This window comes from Ovis aries, chromosome 24, assembly GCF_016772045.2.
Source record: "Ovis aries strain OAR_USU_Benz2616 breed Rambouillet chromosome 24, ARS-UI_Ramb_v3.0, whole genome shotgun sequence".
Taxonomy (NCBI): Eukaryota; Metazoa; Chordata; class Mammalia; order Artiodactyla; family Bovidae; genus Ovis; species Ovis aries.
The window spans coordinates 23,269,756-23,293,535 of record NC_056077.1 but is presented as its reverse complement, the minus strand read 5'-3'; the positions used below and the strand labels follow the sequence as shown (position 1 = coordinate 23,293,535).

The window sequence follows — 23,780 nt, the reverse complement described above, 5'->3', positions numbered from 1 at the left end:
TGACATTAGTGTTGAAGATCCATCAGTACCAGCCTGTGATCTTTTCCTTGAACTAATTCTTAAGCTCTGAAAGATAAGTGAAAAGCAAGTAACTTCCTCACTGGGTTATTCAATGTTATTTCACGCTGTATCACCACCGCCTCCCGCCCACAAGCGCACTGTTGTGTAGTGGGACACAGGTCACACTCTAGGGAACACTGATCTCTGATTCTGCAACCTCTAGGAGAGGAGAGGGCTGGGGGGCTGCCTTGCTGCCATTCTGCATACTCAGGTTCAAGTTCACAGCTCACTCACACAACCAAGAATGTTATCAGGCATGGACAGGCCTTATGATTCTGAATCTCCAGGGACCCTTTAATCTGTACTAGTATCGTATCTGTATTAGTTTCTTACTGCTGCTATAACAAATGACCACAGACTCACTGGCTTACAACGATACAAGTTTATTCTCTTCTTGTCCTGGGAGTAAGAAATCTGAAATTAATTTCACTGGGCTGAAGTCCAAGTGTTGGCAAAACTGGTTCCTTCTGGACGCTGTGAGATATCCTCTTGCCCTTTTCAGCATCCAGTGGCCACTTATATTCCTCAACTTTCGCCCTTCCCTCATCTTCAAAGTGTATCACTCCGGTCTCTGCTTGTGGTGTCACACAGCCTGTTCCTCTGACTCTGCCCTCCCTTCCCCCCTTAAAAGGAAGGACTCTTGTGATTACATCTGGCCCACCTGGATGCTCCCACCTCAAGATCCTTAACTTAATCACATCTGCAAAACCCCTTTTGCTATACAAGGTAATATACTCTCAGCTGGGAGGATTGGGAAGGGACATTTTAGAGGGTCATCATTCAGCCTGCCACAGTGACCAAGGTGAAGGAGGACTTGAGCAGGCAAGGGCAGAAACGGGAGCAGAGACGAGCTCCAACCTCTGGTCAAGATGCCAAGCGCAAGGCCAGGTGCCACACATAAGAGCACACGGGAGTAAATCCCACAATGGATGCAGGAGCTGAGTCTGACTCATGGGGAGTGGGCCAAGGTCAAGGTTGGGCTGAGGATCTTTGGTTCCAGCTGACAAAGAGGGGAACCACAGTACCCCCAGGGGAGCAAAGGATAAACAGCAGAGGACCAACACACCGGCAACTGGCAACGGAGATTTATTTAAACTGTTAGCCAACAGGAACAGGAACTTGTACAACCACTCCAGTAAAAGAAGCTTCTCGGAGAGTGGCGGAGAATGGCAGCCGGGGCTTCCCCACCACTCAGGAAACTTGGAGACTCAGCTCCGGAAAGGTCGCTGGCTTCAGCTCTGGCTCAGCACGAGTCTTGAACAGATCAATAAGTTATTTCCTTCAAACCTGAGGGGAGGAAATGCACAGATGCTGAGAAGGGGCTGTCACAGGCGGAGGCAGAGAAAACAGTCAGAGGTGGAAGAATGTGACCCTGGGGCCCCAGGTCCATAGGGACCAGCTCTGGGGCAACGGCTGCACATTCAATTACTTCACCCGGGCCTCCTGGTTGTGTAAGATAAGATTCCACAAGGAAACAGGAGGCTGGATAAGACAGTGTTTACTGGCGGTTTAAAAGGGATTAAGAAATGTTATAGCGGTTTATGGGCTCTCCAGTAAAACCCACAAGTCCATTCTTTAAATGCTGAACTTTTTTTTTTTTTTCAGAATTAATACCTTTCATTCAGACAACTTGTTTAACGAGTTCATTCTTGAGTGTTCTGCTTTTTACCTTAAATACACTTGAAAATTACTACTGGCCCATTTTAGGTGAGAAAGAAGTCAAAGGGTTACTGACTAGCCTTAGCAATTTCACCCTTTTCTCTTTGAGTCAAATTCAGTAATAAAAAAGACTGGTGTGGGCAATTTATTTCTTCACATATCTAGTAATTTTTTAATCAAATACTAACCAGTCCATCCTAAAGGAAATCAGTCCTGAATATTCATTGGAAGGGCTGATACTGAAGCTAAAACTCTAATACTCTGGCCACCTGATATGAAAGACTGACTCATTGGAAAGGACCCTGATGCTGGGAGAGATTGAGGGTAGGAGGAGAAGGCGATAACAGAGGATGAGATGGTTGGATGGCATCACCGACTCAGTGGACAAGGGTTTCAGCAACCTCTAGGAGTTGTTGATGGACAGGGAAGCCTGACCTGCTGTGGTCCATGGGGTCGCAAAGAGTTGGACATGACTGAGCAACTGATTTCAACTAAACACGGTAGGTGGTAAGCTGAGGAGACTCTGAATTCTGATATCTTCCTCTGAAGAGTGTTGAATTTTGTTTTAGCAGGCGATTTTATTATTGGAGAATCATTCTGATTTTCCAGAGTCTTGGCTGTAGGTTTGTTTAGTATCAATCTGTTCGGATTTTGTCCTACGGCCTATTCTTAGGAACTTGGTCTTTTAAATGTTGAACTTCGAGCAAACACAGTTTGTCCTCTACACACATACAAGTTAAGTACAATAAGTCCCTTACATAGGAATGAGTTCCATTCCATTCCATTCCAAGAGTGTATTAGCAAGTACAATTTGTTCATAAGTACAACGAAGTTAGCCTCCATACCCAGCTGACACAATTGGCTATATAGTACTGTACTGTAATAGGTTTATAATACTTTTCACACAAATAATACATAACAAAACAAACATACAAAATAAACATTTTTAATCTCACAGTACAGTACCTTGAAAACTACAGTAGTACAGTACAACAGCTCAGCATACAGGGGCTGGCAGTGAGTGAAGAGGCAAGAAGAGTTACTGACGGAAGGGGGCAGGGAAGTGGGAGGCTGTAGAGCTGAAGGACTGTCGGCAACAGGAGACGGAGGGAAAGCTGCAGTGTCGCTCACACCTGACGCTGATGGAACGCACGCTCGCATCTTTAAAAGTTCGCAACTTGAAGGTCGTATGTAAGTGACTTACTCTACTGATACCACAAGTAGCCGGGTGAGAAGTGGGGAAAAGAAGCCCCTTACATGGAAAAGCTCAAAGCATCATTACTTGGCAGAATCTAGAATTAATTCTATACAAGTCACCTATATTTTTTTAAAGTGTAAGAAAATTAAGTCAATGCAGACAGAGCTTCACGACAGAATATTTATAAAGCCATGAAAATTATGCTCATGCAGAGTTTTTAGTAGCAAGGGGAAATGCTTATGTTATAATATTAAGCTTAAAGACATCCAGAATCAAGGTTATATAGATAAATTAAACCCCACTAAAAACAAATCAACAGCTAGAAAAAGAATAGAAGAGAAAAGTTGCCAGAGGTTATCTCTGAGTGCTGGGCATATGGGTGATTTTTTTTTCCTTTGCCATACTTTTTTTGAGAACTTTCCAAAGTCTCTGCTTAAAATTATACTGTTTTCAAAAATGGGGGAAAACAGCAGTACAAAAACACAGTAATAAATGATTTTTAAAATAAAAAATAAATGGATTTTGTGGACTAAACTGCCCAGCTGGGTAAATTTATAAACTGGTGGAAAGATAAGCCCAAAGAGGATGATTAACAACCTGGAATCTTCACACAGGAGACAATCCTTGACTCCCCTAAGCTCTTTGTTTTATATTCACTACTTGCCTAAGGTAGTACATCAGACAGAGCTACAGGAAGTCTGGGAGCACTTTAACAGCAAAGGCCAGAACTGGGATCTAAAACTATCCCCACTGGGCTGGAGAGACGCCCAGGGGAAGCACGGTCAGCGAGGGGCAGCTGTGAAGGAGGAACTCGGTCAAGATCAAGGCAACAAGGCACTGAGACAAGGCTCCGGGCTTTGTCCCCACGGCCCGACTCTTCCAAGCCAGGGGAATTCACCTCCAATATAAAAGAAGATAAGAGAGAGAAATCCAACCCACAGCTGCAGGGGTGTTAGACAGAAACAATGACCTGTGTGTCTTAACATGCGGCAAACCTGGTTACAAGCAGATCAAAAAGCTGAACATTGGACCCTTTCATTAAGATGATTTCAAGACTCAAGGTCTCTCACCATCCAGTTGAGGAAATTCCACAAACAGCCCTACAGGGCTGTTGGTTGGTTTTCATATATGTGGTTTTTTTAAACAGTTCTCCTGGGTTTTGTGCTATAAAAACAGAGGATATAACTGCTGATTCTCTATGTTCACAGATCCATGTATACGAGCCCTAGTTCTTCCTGGGTAGAAAATTCCCATTGAGTGTTACGCTCTCCGGAGACAAAAAGTTCCCTAGAAAAATTCCAATCAATATAAGTGAAGTCACCTACCTAGTTCGCTTCCTCCTTTGGTGGCCCAGCAAAGGCAGTAATGCTGCATGAGCTGTTCAAGAAGCTCCATTTCATCCAGGAATTCAAGGGACTCTATTCTGTGGAATGAAAAGATAACAGTACAAATGTATCCAATTAAAAATGAAGGCCATGACGCATACTGCCAGGCATGGAAAAGCGTTCAGGATAGACTATGTGAAAAGAAGCGGGCTACAGAATAGTACATACGGCGTGGGCCCATTTTAGCTTAATTTTTGAAAAGAAGAAGAAGAAAAAAAAACTTCATAAGCAAAGTCAAAAGTGACAGATGACAAACTGGAAGAGAATGTTTGTAACACAAATGACAAGGGGGTAGATTTCCTGTTATATAAACGAGCTGTTACACTTCAGTAAGAACACTTTTTAAAACTTATTTAAAAGATGGGTAAAAGACCAGATCACTGGCAAGGAGAAAAACAAGGGCTTTTCAATCTCATTTATGTGAAAAGAAATGTAAATTAGACCAGGACTGCTGCCATGTCCTGCCCGCTGTCTGCTGCACCCGGTGGGGTTCTGCTCCAAGACCTTGCTTCAGATGGCACGGATTGCGCTCCGGAACCACTGGCAAAGAAGATCTTTAAAGGAGTTTTAGTAGTGGAACCTGAGGGCATTTTTGGTGTGTGTTTTTTGTTTCAAAAGATGAACACAAGCCAAGATTTTAGGCAAACGATGAACAAGAAATTTCCCTTCACCTTGGAAGTTTATTACAAATCCATTGAACACTGTGAATGGAATGTATAGAGTCAGAAAGCAAGATGAAAAAATATGGTTGAATGGCAAAAATTAGGAGTCTGATTATCGATCAAAGTTTGCTCTATTTCATAGGATAGGGCAAGATTAAAACTCCAAAGCTGACATGGATGGATTTTAGAATATTTAAGGTTAAATGTAAATTCTAATTAAGCTGGAGGTTTTATTCTTCGGACTAACTGAAGAAACTGATGGAGGGTTTCTTTTATTACATTTTAAACGGAGTTTTGTCTACTACTCAAAATAAAGTGGTTCTCCTTAAAAAAATGCTGTGCACCTGAAACTAATGTTTGCTGTCAATTATGTCTCAGTTTGAAAAACTGTTGTCATTAGCATATATCCACACATCAATATAAATACCAGGCACCACTAAACAGGATATGGTAATCTGAACATCTTGACATGCAGAGATAAATATAAGCTATTGTTAAGCTTTTGAAAGGATGGTGGTTTACAGACAAATACATGTATCAATCTACTGATTCAAAAAATACAAATCTATAGGTTGCTAAATATTTATAAACACATAGAAAAAGAATATACTCCAATTTATTCATAGCACACAACTGCTCTATACTTCATGCACTTTACTTGAAAATTGTTTTAGAACAATAAGCATGTATTTCTTTTATAATGAGGGGGAAAGTCCACTTAAAAATCCATAAGCAGACTCCCCACCACCACCTTAGGCCCCCTTGGGCAATGTGACTTTCCTCCTTTTCCAAAACACAGGGATTGCGCAAGATTTCCACTGCAGAGGTGTAACTGCTTATTTTGACTAAAATAATCTGTTTGGGCATAAACCTTATCTTGGCTAATAGCTAATGAGTTACTCTCAAGGAGCTAGCAATGTTTAATTGATGTTAGCAGCAGTTAACTTGTTTCAAATAGGTCTAGTTTGGGGTTGGGTTGTTTTTTTTTTTAAACATTAAAAGGTATGGACAATGATGCCTTTCATTCACAATTATTTGCCATGGAGCAGACTCTTGTCAATCCCATACCTGATCACTTCGGCACGAGGCAACCTGCTGTACAATTCCATCATGTCGATGGCTGATGCTGACTCCCACCCGCTGGACAGGAGCCGTTCTCTCTAAAATGTGGGGCGGAGAGAAAGGGAGACGACAGGAGCTGTCACACGACCGGAGGCGTTCTTTGCACACACAGCTTCCCTCGGAGGGCTCCTCTTTCCAAAGCCCATTCTGGACCCTCTCATCTGTCTTTTCATTTTCCCCATTTTCTCTACTCAACAGGTACTGTTACAATGGGGGCACCGTAAAGCATAATATTTAAAGAGAAATAAAGGAAGAAACTGTTCTTCATAAGCAACAGGTTTTTAAAGGGCCCTGGTGGTAATGACACAAGCCATGTAAAAACTAAGCCATTTAAAAGGGGGTAGGGATAGGGAGGTGCCTCTTCACCAAACAAATTCTAGATTTTAGGGGAACAATTACAGATTGCAAGAATTTAAGTCAAGTACAAAGTGGGAATCATGTTTGCATCCTGATTCAAATACACCAACCATGAACAATTTTTCAGATGACTGGTAAAAACCAAGTATGAACTGGGTGGGTATCAGCTGCTATGAAGGAGCATGTCAACTTGTCCGATGTGATCATGGTATTACCATTATCTTGGGCAGAGGAAGGTCCTTACTGGTAGGAGATTCACACTGAAATACTTATAAGGGAAATGAAACAGTGTCTGGGATTTGCCTTAAACATTCCAATGATATGCTCAGACACTCAGTCATGTCTGACTCTTTGTAACCCCATGGACTGTAGCCCGACAGGCTTCTCTACCCATGGGATTATCCAGGCAAGAACACTGGAGTGGGTTGCCATTTCCTCCTCCAGGGGATCTTTCTGACCTAGCGATTGAACACACATCTACTCGTGAATCTTGAACTGCCAGCAGATTCTTTACCACTGAGCCACCTTTCCAATGACACCACCAACAAAAATTTGGGGGAAGGGGTAACAATGTGGCAATGACAAAATATGATTAATTACTGAAGCTGGGTGGTGGGACATAGGTGTTCGCTTTAATTATTCCGTCTACTCTTATTTTGTTTGAAAAACAGCATAATAAAAAATTAAAGTAACAGGAGACAGGAAATGTAAACTCGTATTTTCCATGCCAAGACGGTAGCATAGGGCTTGGATCTCCCTCACACGATGAACCGGTGGCCCACGTGGAGCCCTGGCTGCCCGCAGACAGGCACTCCAGAAGGACCCTCACATTCCCCCATCTGTGTAGGGAGGAGGCCCTTTCTCAGTTGGCCAGGGTACAAGAGGACGTCCGGGCCTCTGCCCTCTGACCTGTGACTCCAGCGACTTGCAAGTCTCCACTCCGGCCAGGTCACACTGTCGTCTCCGCAGGTTCTCGATCATGATCTGCCCAAACCGGTCACCCATGTTCACCTGGGAAGGGAGAGGGGAGGCTGGGCACTGCTGCAGGGTCTTGCTGCTTCTTAAAACATGCAAAATAAAATAACCACATCCAACTGCTAAGCAGTCAAGGCTGGTAATACCCAGCGCAGGTCATGGAACCCCAAGTGCAGTGCTGATGGAGTACAGCCCTCAAAAGACAACCGGGCAGTGTTCCTCCATTGTAAACACTCAGCCTGGAACCAGATAACTCCACTGCCAGGAGCCTGTCTCACAGGTAGACTTGTGTGTGTATGTGAAGATGCAAGAAGATTTACTACAGCACTATGTGTGATAGAACGGATCTGGAAAGAATTGAAATACCCATTGCTTGGGGTTAAATAAATTCTGGCAGGTTTATACAATGAAACACCATACAGCCGTGAAAACATGAAAACATAAAAAGAAGACAGACAGATATGAGATGGTTCCTAAGATAAACTCTCAAAGAGTAATTTACAAAGGAATGCATATAGTATACTCCCATCTATCTTTGGGGGGGTGGGGAATCTCTCTTCACATTTATATATGCACAGGAAAATTCTAGAATACAGCAAGGTTGCTTCCCAGGTTAGAGGCTGAAGTCTGTGATAGATGAGAGACTTTTCTTTGTTTACCCTTCAAACTATATGACTTTTTTTTTTTTAATTTTGCATGTGGCATTACTTTCTGAATAAAGAAGAAAGGCAATGCCAAAGAATGTTCAGACTACTATACAACTGCGCTCATTTCACATTCTAGCAAGGTAATGCTCAATACCCTTCAAGCTAGGCTTCAACAGTATCTGAACCAAGAATTTTCAGATGTATTTCAAAACAGGATTTAGAAAAGGCATAGGAACCAGATATCAAATTGCCAACATCCGTTGGATTACAGAAAAAGCAAGGGAATTCCAGAAAAACATGTTACACTGACTACACTGAAGACTTTGACTGTGAGGATCACAACAAACTGTGGAAAATTCTTAAAGAGATGGGAATACCAGGCCACCTTACCTACCTCTGAATTTATTTAAAAAAAAAAAAAAAAAAGGTTTAAAAAACATCATGTACATATGTGTGCAAAATGGCTGATTCATGTCAATGTATGGCAAAAACCACTACAATACTGTACAGTAACTAGCCTCCAATTAAAATAAATAAAAAACATCATGTATATATGTGTGCAAAACAAAATATTATGCACATTAATGTAGCGCACACACTGGTACTTTGTCATATATAAGGCATCAAAAATTCAGCACTTTAACAATATATGAAGTGATTCCCTAATCCTCTGCAAGTCAAGAACCAATGTTACTTTTTTTGGGGGAGGATGCATAGAGCTTATGTGGCAGTAATGATATGATTGCAGACTATTCATTCAGAATAGAAGCATATTTATGAGCACAAACTCCTTCATTTTATTGCCTCGGTTTGAATATTGGCTTGATATTTAATAGCTGTGAGCCAAGATACCTAATCCCTTGGTTCAAACCCTTATCTGTAAAACCAGGATAGTAGTAGTACCTACCTTGTGGGCTGTTGTAATGACTAAACAGGTTAATATATATGAAACTCAAAGAAAAGCGCCAGCTATATAAGTAATCAAATTCTAAGAATCTGAAATCATTATTACTGAAATAATCATCATCCATGTTGTTTTGTCATTTAACTATTAATTAAATAACAGCATAAGACATATGAGCAATTGACGAACATAAGGCTGATGATTCTGTACTTGTCAGGAAATTAATGAATTAAAAGTTGATTATTCACAAAATGAAGGTGGTGGGCAGGGTTTAAGCCCTTTGAGAGATAGCTGTGGTCAACATACTAAAAACTAGTACAATCTCAGCCCTGCACCAAAATGACAGGGTCTCTGGCCAAAATTTATTTAACCCCTTATCTCTCACGTGATGTTGAATAAAAGAACACACAAATGAAACAGTGAACATCTGAAATGTGTAGAAATGTGGGAAGTGAAATTCCTTCTTCCCAGGTATGGTGTCCCCATAACAGAGACAGGTCACCAGGATTTATCCACGTTGATTGTACAGACTGACGAGGCCAGCAGCCATTATATTCATTTACCAGGTCAAAAGACTACATCTGCGGCTTCCCTGGTGGTCCAGTGGTTAAGAATCCACTTTGCAGTGCAAGGGATGCCAGTTCGAACCCTGGTCTGGAAGATCGCACGTGCCTTGGAGCAACTAAGCCCATGAGCCCCAACCACTGAAGCCCACGCCCTAGAGCGCACTCCACAAAAGGAGCCACTGCAACGAGAAGTCTGAGCCCCACAGTTCAAGGGTAGTCCCCGCTCCGCAACCAGAGAAAGCCCACGTGTAGCGACGAAGACTCAGTGCAGTCAAAAATAAATACATAAATATTTAAATTTTTTTTAGAAAGACTGAATCTGAGGAATGCTACCAATTAAAGAGAGGAAAAGAAGAAAAATCAACCAACCAAGAGCCACCTATACCAGAACCTGGGCTGGGTCGGGGGTGGGGAAGACAGGAGACCAAGGTCCAGCCCCAGACTTGTTTGTAGCTACGTGACATGGGGCAAGGCCCTGCACTGCCCTTATCTGTAATAACATTTGAAAATAAAACAAAAAGCAGTAAAAATAGATAAATAAAATCAATAAAGCGAAACTAAAACAAAGAATAAGAGCAGCTAACATGTATTGGCCCTGCTCATCAGGCCACTGCTGTTCAATATCTCAGGAGTTCCCACAATAATCCAGAGAGGCAAGTCTTCTTCTTTTAATGAATGCACTTGCCAAATTTAGTCTGGATTATTTAGACCTGAGAGGCAGGTATTCTTATCCCTGGGGCTTCAAGAGATCCAAATAATAACTGAGTTAATAACTGCTTACTTAATGCTGTCAATGCTTGTGCACCTGTTAACTCGTTTATGAACTGTGAGGCTGGGGTACTATTATCCTCATTTTTCAGATGAGGAAATAGGCACAGAGAGGTCAAGTAACGTGTCCAGATCACAGAGCTAGGCAGTCTGTCTCCACAGCGTGAACTCCCAACCACAGAGCAATTCTGCTGCAGGTCACACAGACCCAAGACGAATTATTCCAAAACACTAAAACATAACCCTTCAGGCACCTGATGAGAAGAGAACAGCGAGCCATAGGCCAGACTCAGTGATTTTAGAAATTAGGAAAGTGAAGTGAATTCTCCAGGAATTCAGTCCTTGGAATTCTCCAAGCCAGAATACTGGAGTGGGTAGCCTTTCTCTTCTTTAAGGGATCTTTCCAACCCAGGGATTAAACCCAGGTCTACCCCATTGGAGGAGCTGTAGCTCACTGAATGAGCTCAGCTCAGCTCATTCCAACTGAGCCACAGGAAATGTGATAGTAAAATCCTAGATTTCTAATCTCTCTTGAAAAATTGGGAGTTCAGGCAACTCTAGGCTCACTCCACATGGTAACAACTGACTGGCACTGAAAAGCGGGCATCCGTGAAATGGGACGTGGGTGTCCCAGGTCACCACAGGCCCCACTACTTCACAACGTATGGCATGTGAGTTAGCTACCCCTACCCTGATGACAGCAAAAATTCCCTCCATCAAGATCTATGACTTTATAGTAAACAACTTTCTTAAAGGCCAAGATGGAAGTTCCAGAAACTCATGCAGGCAGTCATGAACTCAAAAATACTAGGCTTAGGGCAGTCGTTAGGAATCCACCCTGGAATGCAAGAGACACCGATTCAATCCCTAGCCCGGGAAGATCCCACATGCCGCCTGGCAACTGAGCCCACGTGCCACGACTACTGTGCCCTCGCTCTCGAGCCCGTGCTCCGCAGCAAGAGAAGCCACCACAATAAGCCCTGGAACCGTAACTAGAGAGTAGCCCCTGCCGGCTGCTACCAGAGAAAGCCCATAGGCAGCAACGAAGACCCAGTTCAACCAAAAAAAATTAAATAAATAAACCTCAAGAAAGGAAAAGAATACTAGGTTTGCTGGAACTGATTAACAAAGGAGTTACAGAGGCAGAAGGAAAATAATAAGGGAAAGCGTATTCCAAGGGGGCTCAAGAGAGAGAAAGCCACCCCTGGAGTCCTGCACAGAACGTGGATTTCTTGAGCTTCCTCTTACCTGTTCGTAGTTTATGAACATGGCAGCCTCAAAACTGTTGGCGGCCCACTTGAGGAGGTTTGCAGACTGCTCCGGAGTCATGTACACCAGCACACATTCAGCTATCAGCAGGGTTGGCAATCTTAAGGGAAGAAAAAAAAGGCACATAAAGATGTTTTCATCCAGATGGGACTCTCTAAATGCACTCACATTGTAGTTCATACCCCAGTGCTTTCGGTCAATGTCACACGACTCTAAGTTTTACAATGCAAAAAGGTGAGTGATCAGCAATCCTTTTTGTCTTGCAGTTGAAAATGCAGACTATAAAAATGGCTACAGGTTCTTCCTAACTGTACATCCACACTGTGGCATGGTGCAGGCAGAGTCTCCCACTCAGGAGGCAGAGTTTATTTCCCTCCCCCTGGAATCTGGTCAAGTCGTATAACTTGCTTTGGAATAGCAACAAACGTGATACCACCAGAAGCTCAGAAATGACCTGGACGCTGGCACTTGCTCTCTCGCTGTACTTGGACACCTGAAACCACTATGGAAGTGAGCCCAAGCTAGCTTGCCCTAGGAGGCGAGGTCCTGTGGTTGAGAATGACACAGCTCCACTGACCAATCTGTTCTCCACACATGAATGAACCCCAAAGAACATGAGCTAAACCTGGCCCCTAGCAGACGAACCACCCAGCTAAGCCCAGGCCAGGTTAAAGAAGGCTATTTGGGAATTTTTTGTATCATTTTTGCAACTTCTTTGTAGACTTGAATCATTTAAAAAATGAAGTTAAACATATTTACATATATTTTGTAAAAGGTAGCCATTAGCAACATTAGAAAGAGGATTAACACTTTTCAAAATATAACTGAAAGAAAAGCAGAGAAGACAGCCCATAAAGGAAAAGAGAGACACAAATGAAGCCACAGGGGAGAATATGTAATCTGAATACTTGTCACACCAATTTGTTTTCATCTATTTCGTACATCTCCAAAGTGAGGCAAACTTCCTATGAAGATCTGGTCCGATTTATACACAATTACTTCCATGACCTACCAGCACATTTTCCAAACAGCTGGCTATACAGCTGCAGCTGTACTCAGAGTCAGATGCAGCTGACTCAGGGGCCTAATATGTGCCAACTTCTGCTCAGCTGTTTTCACATGTGCTACCTGATCTTCAAAACCATCGTGTGAAATAATTTTTATCACAGTTCATAAACGAAGACACTAAGGCTCAAAGAGATTAAAGAAACAAAACCCCAAAACCCTGCCCTCTATTAAACGACTAGTAAGCAGAAGTAAGCTTCTTGGCAGGAAAGTTATGACAAACCTAGACAGTGTGTTGAAAAGCAGAGACATTACTCAGCTGATAAAGGTCTGTACAGTTAAAGCTATGGCCTTCCCAGTAGTCACAAATGGTTGTGAGAGTTGGACTGTAAAGAAGGTGGAATGCCAAAGAACTGATGCCTTCAAACTGTTCAGTTCAGTTCAGTTCAGTCGCTCAGTCATGTCTGACTATTTGCAACCCCACAGACTGCAGCACGCCAGGCTTCCCTGTCCATCACCAACTCTCGCAGCTTACTCAAAACTCATGTCCATTGAATCAGTGATGTTATCCAACCATCTCATCGTCTGTCGTTCCCTTCTCCTCCTGTCTTCACTCTTTCCCAGCATCAAGGTCTTTTCAAATGAGTCAGTTCTTCACATCAGGTGGCCAAAATATTGGGATTTCAGCTTCAGCACCAGTCCCTCCAATGAATAGTCATGACTGATTTCCTTTAGGATGGACTGGTTGGATCTCCTTGCAGTCCAAGGGACACTCAAGAGTCTTCTCCAACACCACAGTACAAAAGCATCAATTCTTTGGTGCTCAGTTTTCCTTATAGTTCAACTCTCACATCCATACATGACTACTGGAAAAAACCATAACTTTGACTAGATGGACCTTTGCTGGCAAAGTAATGTCTCTACTTTTTAATGTGCTGTCTAGGTTGGTCATAGCTTTTCTTCTAAGGAGTAAGTGTCTTTTAATTTCATGGCTGCAGTCACCATCTGCAGTGATTTTGGAGCCTCCCAAAATAAAATCTCTCACTGTTTCCATTGTTTCCCCATCTATTTGACATGCAGTGATAGGACCAGATGCCATGATCTTAGTTTTCTGAATGTTGAGCTTTAAGCCAACTTTTTGACTCTCCTCTTTCCCTTTCATCAAGAGGCTCTTTAGTTCTTCTTCACTTTCTGCCATAAGGGTGCTGTCATTTGCAGATCTGAGGCCATTGATATTTCTCCTGGCAATCATGATTCCAGCTTGTGCTTCATCTAGCCCAGCGTTTCTCATGATGTACTCTGCATAGAAGTTAAATAAGCAGGGTGACAATATACAGCCTTGACATACTCCTTTCCCAATTTAGAACCAGTCTGTTGTTCCATGCCCAGTTCTAACTGTTGCTTCCTGACCTGCATACAGATCTCTCAAGAGGCAGGTAAGGTGGCCTGGTATTCCCATTTCTTTAACAATTTTCCACAATTTGTTGTGATCCACATAGTCAAAGGCTTTGGCACAGTCAATAAAGCAGAAGTAGATGTTTTTTTGGAACTCCCTTGCTCTTTTGCTGATCCAACAGATGTTGGCAATTTGATCTCTGGTTCCTCTGCCTTTTCTAAAACCAGCTTGAACATCTGGAAGTTCACAGTTCACATACTGTTGAAGCCTGGCTTGGAGAATTTTGAGTATTACTTTACTAGCATGTGAAATGAGTACAATTGTGCAGTAGTTTGAGCATTCTTTGGCATTGACTTTCTTCGGGATTGGAATGAAAACTGACCTTTTCCAGTCCTGTGGCCACTGCTGAGTTTTCCAAACTTGCTGGCATATTGAGTGCAGCACTTTCACAGCATCATCTTTCAGGATTTGAAACAGCTCCACTGGAATTCCATCACCTCCACTAGCTTTGTTTGTAGTCATGCCTCCTAAGCCCCACTTGATTTTGCATTCCAGGATGTCTGGCTCTAGGTGAGTGATCACACCATCATGATTATCTGGTCGTGAAGATCTTCTTTGTACAGTTCTGTGTATTCTTGCCACCTCTTCTTAATATCTTCTGCTTCTGTTAGGTTCATACCATTTCTGTCCTTTATTGTACCCATCTTTGCATGAAATGTTCCCCTGGTATCTCTAATTTCCTTGAAGAGATCTCTAGTCTTTTCCATTCAATTGATTTCCTCTATTTCTTTGCATTGATCACTGAGGAAGGCTTTCTTATTTCTTCCTGCTATTCTTTGGAACTCTATATTCAAATGGATGTATCTTTCCTTTTCTCCTTTGCCTTTAGCTTCTCTTCTTTTCTCAGTTATTTGCAAGGCCTTCTCAGACAACCATTTTGCCTTTTTGGATTTCTTTTTCTTGGGGATAGTCTTGATCACTGACTCCTGTACAAGGTCATGAGCCTCCGACCATAGTTCTTCAGGCATTCTGTCTATCAGATCTAATCCCTTGAATCTTTTTGTCATTTCCACTGTATAATCATAAGTGGAAGCTAGAAAAAACTTCTGGAAGTCCCCTGAACAAGGAGATCACACCAATCTTAAGGGAAATCAACCCTGAATATTTGTTGGAAGGACTGATGCTGAAGCTGAAATTCCAGTATTTTGGTCATCTGATGCAAACAGCTGACTCACTGGAAAAGTCCCTGATGCTGGGAAAGATTGAGGGAAGAAGAAGAGGGTGTCAGAGGATGAGATGGCTGGATGGCATCACCGTTGCAATGGACATGACCTTGGGCAAACTTCAGGAGATGGTGAGGGACAGAGAGGCCTTGCGTGCTACAGTCCATGGGGGTGCAAAGTGTCAGACTGGACTGGGTGACTGAACACCAATAACAACAAGCATAAGTAAAATAGGGATCCAGGGTGAGATCCCAAGACTTGTGCTCTCTTCATCCTGAGCGGGCTCCAGGCCACTGGCATCAGCTTTAACTAATCTCCTGCTGACCTCCCCGAACCCACATGCTCCCAAGAAATCCAGCAACACACCCTTCAAAGTCAAGGGTGTTTCCTTCTGTTAAAAGAATACACACCACTTGCTCAGCATTGCCAATTATTCAGTTCAGTTCAGTTCAGTCACTCAGTCGTGTCCGACTCTTTGCGACCCCATGAATCGCAGCACGCCAGGCCTCCCTGTCCATCACCATCTCCTGGAGTTCACTCAGACTCACGTCCATCGAGTCCGTGATGCCATCCAGCCATCTCATCTTCGGTCGTCCCCTTCTCCTCCTGCCCCCAATCCTTCCCAGCATCAGAGTCTTTTCCAATGAGTCAACTCTTCGCATGAGGTGGCCAAAGTACTGGCTAATCATTAGAGAAATGAAAATCAAAACTACAATGAGGAATCACCTCCTACTCACTCAAAAGTCTACAAATAACAAGTGCTGGAGGGGTGTGGAGAAAAGGGAGCCCTCCTGCACTCTTGGTGGGAACATAAGTTGGTGCACCCACTATGGAAAATAGTATGGAGGTTCCTCAGAAAACTAAAAATAGAATTACCATATGATCCAGCAGTTCCCCTCCTAGACATCTATGAACAAAACTACAATTCAAAAAGATACAGGCACTTCTATGGTCAAAGCACCACTATTCACAACAGCCAAGATGTGGAAGCAACCTAAATGTCCACCAGCAGAGGAACGGATGAAGATGTGGTGTATACACAATAAAATACTACTCAGTCATAGAAAAGAATGAAACAGCGACATCTGTATCAGGACCGATGCAACCAGAGATTATCATACGAAGTGAAGCAAGTCTGAAGAGAAAGACAAATACCATATGACATCACTTATACGTGGAACTTAAACCATGGCACAAATGGACCTATCTACGAATCAGAAACAGACTCACAGACACAGAGATCAAATCTGCGGCTGCCAAGGGTACAGGGGGCGAAGGAGGAATGGACCGCGAGTGTGGGATTAGCAGACGTAAACCAGTATATATAGAATGGATACTCAGCAAGGTGCCACTGTACAGCACAGGGACTATACTCAGTATCCCGGGTAAATCATAATGCAAAAAAATACAAATCAGAACGTAAATGTGTGTATAGCTGAGTCACTGTGCTGCACAGCAAAAACTAACACAACACTGTTTATCAACTATACTTCAGTTAAAAAAATAAATTTAAGAAAACACACCATATTCTGCAATTTGTGAACCATGTGAGGGTCTCCCCAAAGGAAAAAAGAAGTATAAATACTCTTGGCAATGTATGGACCTTACTTCTGAACACGCAAGTGAGACAGATTCAGACAGTAAAGCTGGAGTGACAAAGCCCATTTTGACATCTGGGCTGGTGAGGACGTCAGTCCTGTGAATGACAACCTAGTTGATGATTCCAGAAGAAATGTGAGCAAGAGCTTCAGTTCGCTGAGATGGCAGCCATCGCCACGCCGATGCGTCAGGAAGATCACTCTTCCACCCTCTACACTCCCCTCACCCTCCATCGCCCAAAGCTTATCTGTATCTGAATCTGTCCTTACCCTCCTCTTCCCCTCTCAGAAGATTGAGGGGTAGGGGGTGGTTTCTCTTCCCTCAAAGGTGAGTTAACTCAGTCCATGCTCCTCTTCCTCCCTTCCCTGTCCCCCAATGATTTCCCTCATTGCTCATTTTTCATTGTTTGCCGCTGATTCCTCCCCTTCAATTTATTTTTTTAAAATAACTTTCTCTTTCCCGTCGCTTCCTTCCAAACCTCTCCCTTGAGTCTTTCACCTCAAATATCCTGGAAAGTGTTATCCTCACCTACGGCAGACCAAGCAGATATGCCTTTTCCTCCCACTAGCTCTTTATCCACTTGACCAGCATCACTGTGCTAAAACCACACCTCCCACTGCCCTCTTCTTCCTCCTAAAGGTACCTACACTCAAGAATCCGGTGTGCAACCTTCTGGTCCATTTTAAAAACACCTCCTTGATGTATACACGTAATCACAAAAATACAGTATTTGGGGGGAGGAGTTGATTTTATACATTTGGTATCACACTCTGCATATAACTCTGCCATCTAGTTTTTAAAAACTCAACATTAAACTTTTGAGCTCTCTTCAAAGTCATACATTTTACGCATCATTCATCCATTCTCCTCCTGATGGACATTTCAGTTGTTTCCGGTTTTCTGCTACTAACACTGAAAGCCGCAGTGAACATCCTCCTTGTACAAACATGTAAACCTTCTCAGGAGAGACACACCCAAACATGGAACTGCAATATCACACGATACCAGCAATTTTCCTAAATTTCAGATTGCTCCTTGCAATGTCATACCAAAATCACTTCTACCAGTGGTATATGACCATTCCTTTCCCCCAGTATCCATGCCAACACTTGATGCTGTCAGACTTCTACCTTTCTGCCAACCCGGTGGTAGTAAAATAGAATTTCATCTGATTACTACTGAAGTTCAATACCATTTCAAGATGATACCCAGTTTCCTCTGAGCTGTCTGGTCATCTATTCTTTGCCCATTTTTCCACTAGACTTAAAAAAAAAAAAATAGTAGCTATTCTTTTATACCCTGGATGCAAATCCTTACTTTATATGTTACAATTATGTTTTTATGCATACAATTATCTTCCCTCAAACTTATAATATTAGGAATCAGTATTTTACAAAAGCGATACAAGCGATTCTCATGGGAAAACAGACTTAGGGAACACTGCTTCTTAAAAAACTTCAGAAAACTACTCTAAATAGCAATGAAATGATAAAGGTTACAGAGGACAAAATGGTATATGTAATTGCGCTGTACTTCCAACTGGCCTTATCCCCAATTAGCACGAAATCACAAACGTAACAGTTAGAAAAAAACCTCACTGTGTACTCATGTTACATTTCTTTAACTTCTCTTCCAGGTCAGCTATATCTCGGAGATCTGCTCCAATGATGGCATATCTTGTTGAATCCAGCATGTGCCCATCTGCAAATGCAAGAAGAGATGGTAATTTCAACAGAAACTGATCAGGAAGAGACTGTAACTTCAATGGATGTGGATTTTTCAAAACGAAAGTAATGTACTGTTTTTCTCCACTATAAAGATGCATGCTCATTATGGGGGAAAAAAATCAGGAAGTGAAAATTAATGAAAATCATACCTTTCAAAGATAACTATTAGTGTTTTAATGTATAACATTCTATCCCTTATTCTATGTGCTTAAATTCATATACACAACTCAGACACATCCCCCCCTCCCTTTCTCCCCCCTCAAATACACACACACACATACACCTTGCACAATAAAAGAAAATGGGACCACCCAGTACTTGTTCTGAAAGCTTTCCCTATTTTGTATCAGGAACAAATGAACTTACTTACAAAACAGGAAGAGACTCACAGGCTTAGAGAATGAACTTATGGTTGCTGGGGGGCAAGATGGGGGAAGGGATAGTTGGGGAGTTTGGGATGGACATATTCACACTGCTATATTTAAAATGGACAACCAATAATCACATACTATACAGCACATGGAACTCAGTTCAATGTTACGTGGCAGCCTGGATAGGAGAGGAGTCTGGGGGAGAATGGTTACATGTCTATGTGTGGCTGAGTCCCTTTGCTGTTCACCTGAAACTATCGTAACATTGTTAATCGGCTATATTCCAGTATAAAATCAAAGGTGGGAAACAACAACAGTACGAGGGACAACGTTCTCTGTAGTGATTTCACAGTGCTTCACTGAGCAGATAAAACAACTTACTTAGCCAATCACTCAGTATTAGGCAGTATTTCCAAATTTATTTCATCTGAGGCATTGCAATGAATATCCTTATATACATATTACAAAGGACTTGCCCAGTTATGCTGGTTATGATGAGCAGAATCAGGAGATCAAAGAGGAAGTCTATTTCAATATTGGTACTAATTGCTCTCAAAATGTTTTGTCAATTTGCAAGGTATTACATTTAAAAGAAAACAGTTCTTGTACTAAAGAATTTACAGATAAAATAATATTTTGTTGTTCACTTGCTAAGTTGTGTCTGACTCTGCCCATGGACAGCAGCATGACAGGCTTCCCTGTCCTTCACTACCTCCTGGACGGAGTTTGCTCAAATTCATGTCCGTTGAATCGGTGAGGCTATCTAACCATCTCATCTTCTGCCACCCTCTTCTCCTTTTGCCTTCAATCCTTTCCAGCATCAGGGTCTTTTCGAATAAGCCAGCTCTCCACATCAGGTGGCCAAAGTATTGGCGCTCCAGCTTCAGCATCAGTCCTTCCAATGAATATTCAGGGTTAATTTCCTTGAGGACTGACTAGCTTGATCTCCTTGTCCAAAGGAGACAAGAGTCTTCAAGAGTCTTCTCCAGCACCACAGTTCAAAAGCATCAATTCTTTGGCACTCAGCTTTCTTTGTGGTCCAACTCTCACATCTGTACATAACTACTGGAAAAACCATAGCTTTCACTATACAGACCTTTACTGGTAAAGTGATGTCTTTGCTTTTTAATATGCTGTCTAGGTTTTTCATTGCTTTCCTTCCAAAGACAGTCTTTTAACCACCATCTGCAGTGATTTTGGAACCCAAGAAAATAAAATTTGTCACTGCTTCCACTTTTTCCTCTTCTATTTGTGATGAAGCGATGGGAACAGATGCCATGGTCTTAGTTTTCTGAATGTTGAGTTTTAAGCCAACTTTTTCACTCTCTTCTTTCACCCTCATTAAAAGGCTCTTTAGTTCCTCTTCACTTTCTGCCATTAAAACGGCATCATCTGCATATTTGAGTCTGTTGATATTTCTCCCAGCAATCTTGATTCCAGTTTGTGATTCATCCAGCCAGGGATCTCGCATGATGTACTCTGCATGTAAGTTAAATAAACAAAGTGATGATACACAGCCTTGTCATACTTCTTTCTCAATTTTGAACCAGTCTGTTGTTCCACATAACAACTTTTGCTTCTTGACCCACATACAGGTTTCTCAGGAAGCAGGTAACATAATACTCCCTTTAAGATATTCCAACAGAGGTTGGATGAAATGGTATATATTGTGATTCTCAAGCTTTGGCAGGAATTAGAATCATCCAGAGGACTTGTTGAAACAACTGATCAGGCTCTACTCCCTGAGTTTCTGATTTATATTTTTTCAAAATGTTAGTTATTCAGTCACTAAGTTGTATCTGACCCTTTGTGACCCCATGGACTACAGCATGCCAGCCTTCCCTATCCTTCATTATTTCCCAGAATTTGTTCAAATTCATGTCCATTGAGTCGGTAATGCCATCTAACCATCTCATCCTCTGCCTCTGCCAACTTTTCTTCTTGGCTTCAATCCTTCCCAGCATCAGGGTCTTTTTGAAAATAGAAATCCATATTTCTAGCAAGTTTCCAGACTGTGTTAATGCTGTTAGTGTGGGGCTGGACTTTTATTTATTTTTTCAATATTCATTTAAGTGGCTGCACCTGGTCTTAGTTGCAGCAGGTGGGATCTAGGTCCCTGACCAGGGATCAAATCCAGGCCCCCTGCATTGGAAGCATGGGGTCTTAGCCACTGGACCACCAGGGAAGTCCCATGGGACTACACTTTTAGAACCAAAGGTAGATGAAATTAGGCAATGGTACATGGAGATCAGAGATCAAATTGCCAACATCCGCTGGATCATGGAAAAAGCAAGAGAGTTCCAGAAAAACATCTATTTCTGCTTTATTGACTATGCCAAAGCCTTTGACTGTGTGGATCACAATAAACTGTGGAAAATTCTGAAAGAGATGGGAATACCAGACCACTTGACCTGCCTCTTGAGAAATCTATATGCAGGTCAAGAGGCAACAGTTAGAACTGGACATGGAACAGACTGGTTCCAAATAGGAAAAGGAGTACATCAAGGCTGTATACTGTCACCCTGCTTATTTAACTTATATGCAGAGTACATCATGAGAAACGCTGGACTGGAAGAAACACAAGATGGAATCAAGATTGCCGGGAGAAATATCAATAACCTCAGATATGCAGATGACACCACCCTTATGGCAGAAAGTGAGGAGGAACTAAAAAGCCTGTTGATGAAAGTGAAAGAGGAGAGCGAAAAAGTTGGCTTAAAGCTCAACACTCAGAAAACAAAGATCATGGCATCCGGTCCCATCACTTCATGGGAAATAGATGGGGAAACAGTGGAAACAGTATCAGACTTTATTTTGGGGGGTTCCAAAATCACTGCAGATGGTGACTGCAGCCATGAAATTAAAAGACGCTTACTCCTTGGAAGAAAAGTTATGACCAACCTAGATAGCACATTCAAAAGCAGAGACATTACTTTGCCGACTAAGATCTGTCTAGTCAAGGCTATGGTTTTTCCTATGGTCATGTATGGATGTGAGAGTTGGACTGTGAAGAAGGCTGAGCGCCGAAGAATTGATGCTTTTGAACTGTGGTGTTGGAGAAGACTCTTAAGAGTCCCTTGGACTTCAAGGAGATCCAACCAGTCCATTCTGAAGGAGATCAGCCCTGGGATTTCTTTGGAAGGAATGATGCTAAAGCTGAAGCTCAGTACTTTGGCCACCTCATGCGAAGAGTTGACTCATTGGAAAAGACTCTGATGCTGGGAGGGATTGGGGGCAGGAGGAGAAGGGGACGACCAAGGATGACATGGCTGGATGGCATCACAGACTTGATGGACGTGAGTCTGAGTGAACTCAGGAGATGGTGATGGACAGGGAGGCCTGGTGTGCTGCAATTCATGGGGTCGCAAAGAATCGGACACAACTGAGCGACTGAACTGAACTGAACATGGAGATTCATCAATCTAGTCACATTATTTTTGTGTAGCCCTGAAATTCTTTTCAATTTAAACTTTCCATTTTTAAAGATAGATTAGAATAAAAAAGAAATTAAATTGCTTATTTACTCCAAGCACTGTTTGTTCAACTTCCTCAAAGGTACAAACCATGGAAGGAGCTGGGACATTCGACAGCCACCCTGCATTACTGCTGAGAACTCAGTTCTCTCCTGAGAACCCACAGCAAAAAAAGCATGAGGAAGGAAGCAGCACGTGAACTGGTTTTCCCTTACTTTCCTGAGAACCCTGCTGAGCTAGTTCAAATACACTTGGCCACATCCCATAAGCTAACAAGAAATACCTTCTAGGAACCTGCTAGATGTCAGGAAACCACTCAAGGACAAAGCCAGGAGACCCAGAGTCAGTCCCGGGCACTGCAACACCCAAGTCCAGAAAATAATATAAAGGAAGTGAAGGCACGTGCTTGCCCTGCTGTGAAAACAAGCAATGACTCTCAAATGCCAGTGTGCCTTCTGACAACACAGATATTAAAGCTGAGGTTTTCCATCCCTGACCACAAAAAAAGAGAGGCCAAGAATGTTGAAGCATGTGGTTCCTTCGGACCATGCAACTCACAAGAGACCCGTCTTGGTAAGAGATATAGATCTAGAGGTATATGCAAGGGGAAAACTGCACATGGTCACGATTACTCTTAAAAATTGAGCATAAGGCATGGCAGAGTTGCAAAGGGCAATGACCTAGCGTGCACCCAGCAGTGGCCCAGCTGTGTTCCCAGGTAAGCTGGCATACTACCTGGGAAGCCCTAGACACAATGACCCCAAGATATCACCAACAATATAATCTGATGCTCTAAATCACACAAATGCCACACCTGTCATGATCCTCAAAAGTCAGGGGCTACTCAACCTGTGCAGAAACAGAAAGTCTGTTATCTGCCCTTGAAGAATGCCTGACCCTCATTTCACAAGAAACAGAAACAAGATACAGGCCCAGGGTAAGTTTCAAGGGAGGTATACTATTCTGGGACTTCCTAGGTGGCACAGTGGTAAAGACTCCACCTGCTAATGCAGGAGACTCAAGAGACTTGGGTTCAATCCCTGCGTCAGGAAGGCCCCCAGGGGAAGGAAATGGCAATCCACCCCAGTATTCTTGCCTGGAAAATACCTTGGACAGAGGAGCCTGGCAGGCTACCCTCCATGGGGTCACAAAAGAGCCAGATGTGACAGCGCACATTACTATTCTAGGAAAATGCACCATTTTTAGAAAATCTAACAGTGGCAAGAGACCAAAAAAACAACAGAAAAACCTTGGTGCCGTTAGAATGTTTCTGAAAACAGATAAGAAAAAGACCTTCTCACCAAAATGAGATTTGGAATCCTTTCTTTTATTTCTATATTCTACTTCCGAAGAGAAAAACAAGGGGACTTCAAAGCATTTTGTGTGATATTCACCTAAGAACAACTTTCTAAAG

The 23,780-nt window shown here is 42.5% G+C and overlaps 1 protein-coding gene and 1 pseudogene across 4 annotated transcripts in view; one reads left to right on the top strand and one right to left on the bottom strand.

Annotated features, from left to right (window-relative positions):
• Positions 1–1,130: 1,130 nt before the first annotated feature.
• Positions 1,131–23,780, bottom strand: part of LCMT1 (leucine carboxyl methyltransferase 1) — a 67,399-nt gene continuing 44,749 nt past the window's right edge. For all 4 annotated transcript variants that reach the window (XM_042239972.2, XM_012104285.5, XM_004020850.5 and 1 more), the window contains 6 exons: positions 18,394–18,496; positions 11,552–11,672; positions 7,353–7,454; positions 6,033–6,124; positions 4,243–4,340; positions 1,131–1,347 (listed from right to left, as the gene is read on the bottom strand). In XM_042239972.2, coding sequence (XP_042095906.1) covers positions 1,325–1,347; positions 4,243–4,340; positions 6,033–6,124; positions 7,353–7,454; positions 11,552–11,672; positions 18,394–18,496 — 539 coding nt within the window. In that variant the 3' untranslated portion in view covers positions 1,131–1,324. The remainder of the gene's footprint in view (positions 1,348–4,242; positions 4,341–6,032; positions 6,125–7,352; positions 7,455–11,551; positions 11,673–18,393; positions 18,497–23,780) is intronic.
• Positions 4,720–5,068, top strand: LOC121817819 (protein CEBPZOS-like; annotated as a pseudogene).